Genomic DNA, 3,368 nt, shown 5'->3' on the forward strand with positions numbered 1-3,368 from the left:
TATGAATATTATATATATATATATATATATATATATATATAATATATTTTGAGATAATTTATATGAAGATGGACTTGAATTTATGATACTACTAGTGCTTTTAAATATGACAACGCACTAATCTTAAAGAAATGTAAAGATATTTAAGCGCATCCTACTATAAATTCCATTAATATATATAAATATTTTATTTCATTTGAAAGCCCTATGCGCGCATTCCATTTTAGCGATATTCCCAAAATGCCCCTGGCCTACCCCCAAGAAATATATAAAGTCATTATTTATCCGTAAAATTGTATTATGTACCCGAAATTTCTCTCGCAGTCTAATTTCTGTCTCGTCGGCTAATCGAAGCCCCAAGCGGTTGCGGCCGCCACCGATCTGCCGCCGGCGACGCCTTCGTCTTCAGCGAATCCATTAAGCTTCGTTCAGCCTGCGCATGGTGGAATCTCCGTCGGCGTCATGGCAGCCACGGCGACTCAACGGGGGAAGTCACAGTCGCATCTCCACCGCGATTTTCCCTCGCCGGTACTGAAGTCTTGGGGAAACCATCGCCTCCTCCGATGTGATGCAGTTGATGGAAACGAACATATTGTAACTGGAAAACACAGATCGATTCTGCCGCGGGATGATCGGCGGCGTCTCCCTCCCGCCGACGCCCCTGAAATCGCCATCGGAAACGAAGAATCTGGTCTCGAGGAACTCCGTGAGAAGCTACTCGGACATCTCCGGGAAGTCGCCGGCAGGATGAAAGTCGAAGTACCTCGCATCGATCCGTCGGCCTCCGGATCTCCGGAGGCTGTGCGGTCCTCCGCCGCTCCGGCTGCTGACGCAATACCCTGGAATCTCAGAAGCAAAAGGGCTTCGCGGAATGAAGCGGCGCAGGCGCAGGCTCCATCGACGGACAGGATGATCCGTCTGAGACACAAGGATTCGGAAAAAGAGCCGCAGAAGTTCTCCGTCTCCCTCACACAGGAAGAGATCGATGAAGACGTCTTCGCACTGACAGGATCTCGTCCGCGCCGCCGCCCGAAGAAACGGGCCAGGATCGTTCAACGGCAACTCGACGTAAGGCCAAAACTGAGATCTCCTCTTCTTTCACCTACTCTCAACTTTTAAGGCTTCTACTCTCCTTTTCAGGCGATCTTCCCGGGCTTATGGCTGTCTGAGATCACGCCGGAGTTATACAGGGTGCCGGAATAGTGCTTTTACCGGCGAAGTTATTCTTACCATCCGGTAACGGTATCTTACCCCTCTGTCTCGTTGATCATATATATAGGCATATAGCAATTAGGATTCAATCTTGAAGAAGAATGATTCTCTATAAGGAAGGTAACTTTAGCTCACTTTGTATCGTTTATATTTGGAATTTTATATTGTTTCTCATTTGGAATTTTTATATATATTTACATTAACTTCTATAACATTTTAATATTTACATTAACAACAAGAATTGCAACATCAAGATATTTTTTCTTTATATTCTATCCTACTAAGTCCAAAAAATGTAATAGAATTAACACTATGTATTAAAAGATACATGTCATAATTGTTCGATAAATTTTAAAGTGGCTATCGATTATCTAAATACCTAATGCAATACTCTAGTTTTCAAATTTAGAGACCCGATGTAATAAATCAAATATTTGAAGTAAGTTTAGGGTGTCAATATTTGACATGACCCGAAAACCAGAATCAAACTCGACCCGAAAATTCAATGTTAGAGTCAACCCGGACCCGAAATGGGTCGGGTTCGGGTTCAGCAAATCGACTCGTTTCAAAAATCAGGTCGGGTTCGGGTTGACCCAGTAACCTGAAATTGACCTAAAAACTAACAATTTTTGCTGCCCGGGTCATTCGGGTCGTGTTGGGTTGACCCGAATAGTGGTGGGTCAATTTTGGGTTTGACTCGGACCCTACCCGTTACCCGAAATTGACACCCCCAAGTAAGTTTATTTGAAAAATATGAAAACTTTGAAGTATAGCGCTTTGACACTGATTTGATGAGCACTGCAGAGTTAGGCCATGAACAATATTTACAGTGCTCACCAAATCAGCGTCAAAAAACTCTACTTCAGAATTTTTATGTTTTTCAAATAAGTTTATTTCAAACATTTGAGTTATTACACCCGACATCGGATATATACATATAAAAGAATAATTTTATTCTATTGTAGTTAATACTAGAAAGATTTACATACATACCATTTTATATCATGTTATTTACATATCTAATACCTAATTTTAATATCAAATGTCACTCGTATATTTAATTCCTTTCACTCATATCATCCTATAAACTTTAATATTTCATTCATTGCACCTATATTTGATCTATGAGCGTTAAATATAAAATTTTGGATGTTTGATATGTAAATAAAATGATATAAAGTGGTATGTATGTAAATTCCCTTTAATATTAATAGCACTTTTATATAATTTAAAAATTAGCATATTATAAATATGCAAATCTAAAAAAAAGGTAATTAATTAATTGTTTAGCTATTAAGTTTTGAAGCTAAGAGGATTTGAAGGTGAGAGAGAGAGAGAGATAAGATGTCGCGATCGTCGCCGGAATTGCTTTCAATTGGCTGCTCTTTGAGAGCCATTTGATTGGTGGAGCGGCTCGCATTAATAAGTTCCACTAACTAATCAAAATTAAGTACCTTTTTTTTTTTTTAGTAAATTGTTTTCTAAAGGGGATTTATGTATTTTAAATGCTGTTAAAAATATCATTATTATTTTATTATTTAAATAAAATATATTTTTATATTATTTAAATATTTAAGGGTTATATAAATAAATTTTAAAAATCAATGTATTAAGTATTTAAATATATAAATATTGAGTGATATATATGTCTTTTTCTTAATTAATATGCTTCTTTTTTTTTGGGTATCAAATATTATAATTCGGAGAGGTGTTAACATGGATTTGATTAATAGGTTGGGTTTGAATCTGACTCGTAATTAACCCAATTTGAATATAGTTGACTCAAATCCAACACGGTTAATAAATTAGTTGAAAGGTGGACCGAATACAACCCATTGGTAACTAGAATTATTCGAACCGGACTAGTTAACCCTTTTTTTTTTTTTTTAAATTGCAACTTGTTGACTATAAAAATTATGTTATTTGTATACCAACAATTAAAAATAATTTAGAAAAAAATAAACAAGTTGCTATCAAGTAAAAAAAAAAATTAGTGAGTAACTTGGATCTGACCTACCAATTAAATTGGTCAAAATTTCAGACTCGAATAAATCTCGTTTATTAATAGGTCAATGTAAATTATGAATTTTGAGGGTCATAATGTCCGGTCAGGTCATTTATTAACGCCCCTATTTATGAATAGCCTAATAAAATTA

At 36.3% G+C, this 3,368-nt stretch overlaps 1 protein-coding gene across 1 annotated transcript; it reads left to right on the top strand.

Moving 5' to 3' along the window:
- Positions 1-290: 290 nt before the first annotated feature.
- Positions 291-1,403, top strand: LOC110111667. The gene is made up of 2 exons (XM_020843641.2): positions 291-1,068; positions 1,141-1,403. The coding sequence occupies exons 1-2, from the start codon at positions 463-465 to the stop codon at positions 1,201-1,203; spliced, it is 669 nt and encodes a 222-aa protein (XP_020699300.1). The 5' UTR covers positions 291-462; the 3' UTR covers positions 1,204-1,403.
- Positions 1,404-3,368: the final 1,965 nt, after the last annotated feature.

This window comes from Dendrobium catenatum, unplaced genomic scaffold (assembly GCF_001605985.2).
Source record: "Dendrobium catenatum unplaced genomic scaffold, ASM160598v2 original_scaffold_72769, whole genome shotgun sequence".
Taxonomy (NCBI): domain Eukaryota; kingdom Viridiplantae; phylum Streptophyta; class Magnoliopsida; order Asparagales; family Orchidaceae; genus Dendrobium; species Dendrobium catenatum.